This window comes from Entamoeba nuttalli (assembly GCF_000257125.1).
Source record: "Entamoeba nuttalli P19 unplaced genomic scaffold asmbl_2016, whole genome shotgun sequence".
Lineage (NCBI taxonomy): Eukaryota > Evosea > Mastigamoebida > Endamoebidae > Entamoeba > Entamoeba nuttalli.
This window is the reverse complement of record NW_008575014.1, coordinates 1-2,169: the sequence shown is the minus strand read 5'-3', so window position 1 is coordinate 2,169 and position 2,169 is coordinate 1. Positions and strand designations below refer to the sequence as shown.

Genomic DNA, 2,169 nt, shown 5'->3' with positions numbered 1-2,169 from the left:
TTCTTTTATAAAGAACCTCCAACAGATAAAAATTAAAGAAATGAATAAAATGAATATTGTTTTTCTTTTCAAACAAAAAACCTTAAATAACAAAGCAAATGATTTCTTGAATAACTAAAAAATAAGAAATGAAAGAAATGAATTACGACTTCATTCATGTTAGACTCTATTATTTTGTCTCACAACAACATTTCTTAGAACAAGAGGAACAGAATGGCTTAATTTGTTTGAAGAAGTCATTACCTTTATCATCAACTAAAACAAAAGCCAATAAGTCTTCGACTTTAATTTTCCATACAGCTTCCATTCCAAGGTCTTCAAAGGCAATGCACTCAATGCTCTTAATGTTCTTTTCAGCTAATAAAGCAGCAGCACCTCCAATTGCTCCAAGGTAAAATCCACCATGTTTCTTGCAAGCATTAGTTAACATTTCACTTCTATTACCTTTAGCTATCATTACAAGACTTCCTCCATGAGCTTGGAAGTCATCAACATAAGGATCCATACGAGCAGAAGTAGTAGGACCAAATGATCCACTTGGATAACCTTTTGGTTGTTTAGCAGGTCCTGCATAATAGATTGGATGATCTTTAATATATTGTGGAACATCCCCTGTTTCTTTTAAAATATCGTTAATTCTAGCATGAGCAATGTCTCTTGCAACAATAATAGTACCACTTAATAATACAGGTGATTCTACTGGAAGAACAGTTAGTTGTTTCAATATTTCTGGCATAGGAACATCCAAATTGATTCTTGTAGGTTCTTTAGAAACACCATGAGCAAGTCCACATAAGTATTGTTCGGGGTTATGTTCTAATTCTTCAACAAAAATTCCATCCTTAGTGATTTTACCTTTAATATTTCTATCTGCACTACAAGACACTCCAATACCAATTGGGCATGAAGCACCATGCCTTGGCATTCTGACAACTTTAACATCTAAGGCAAAATACTTTCCACCATATTGTGCTCCAATACCAGTTTCTTGAGCCTTTTGTAATAAGAGTTTTTCCATGTCAATGTCTCTGTAAGCTCTACCACCTTTATTTCCAGTTGTTGGTAATGAATCATAATAGCCAGTTGATGCCAATTTAACTGTCTCTAAATTTTTCTCAGCTGAAGTTCCTCCAATAACAACAGCGAGATGATAAGGAGGACAAGCAGCAGTTCCAAGAGTTTTCATCTTAGTAACAATAAAATCAACTAATTTTGTTGGAGTTAAAACAGCACGAGTTTCTTGGAATAAATAACTTTTGTTAGCACTTCCTCCTCCTTTAACACAAAACAAGAACTTATATTCATTTCCTTTGTCTGAATGAATATCAATTTGTGCTGGAAGATTACATTTAGTATTTACTTCTTCATACATTGATAGAGGTGCATTTTGACTATATCTTAAATTATCATTAATATAAGTGTCATAGACTCCTTTACTGATTGCTTCTTCATCATCACCTTCAACAAGAACATTTTCTCCTTTATGACCATGACAAATTGCAGTTCCAGTGTCTTGGCATAATGGTAATATTTCATGAGAAGCGATAATAGCATTTTCAAATAATGCCCTAATGACAGTTTTATCATTTTCTGTTGCTTCAGGATCTTTTAATGCATCAGCCCATTGTTTTAAATGTTTTGGTCTTAAAAAGAAGCTAACGTCATGAACGCATGTATTAGTGAGAAGTCTAATTGCTTCTTTGTCAACAATTAACATTTCTCTTCCTTCAAACTGTTTAGTTCTAATTCCTTCTTTTGAGATACAACGATATTGAGTGGTGTCTTCTCCTAATGAAAATAAAGGAGTATATTCAAATGGTACGTTAGTCATTTTTATTTTAATTGATTTTGAGAGTTTCAATGCAATAATTTTTCTTACTTTAAGACGGTGATGTAGAACTAAATAGAAACAATAGATTGTTCATTATTGTTCTGTCTATTCCACTCCTATTATTAAAACAATTGAATTTTATTTGATTTTGAAAGTAATTACAAAGATATTTTCTTTTAGTATTTATTTACATCCTTTTAATACAATTAAAAATTAATAAAAAAGTAATATTTTTTTAAAAGTGTCATTTATTCAATTTAGAAAATGAATTCACCATTTGTAGTTGGTGCTGCAGCTCCCATTGGAGTCATTCCTGGCATTGGTTGATTCATCATACC

At 31.9% G+C, this 2,169-nt stretch overlaps 1 protein-coding gene across 1 annotated transcript; it reads right to left on the bottom strand.

Moving 5' to 3' along the window:
• Positions 1–169: 169 nt before the first annotated feature.
• Positions 170–1,831, bottom strand: ENU1_005820 (fumarate hydratase class 1, putative; the record flags this gene model as incomplete). The annotated part of the gene is made up of 1 exon (XM_008856547.1): positions 170–1,831. The coding sequence occupies one exon, from the start codon at positions 1,829–1,831 to the stop codon at positions 170–172; it is 1,662 nt and encodes a 553-aa protein (XP_008854769.1).
• Positions 1,832–2,169: the final 338 nt, after the last annotated feature.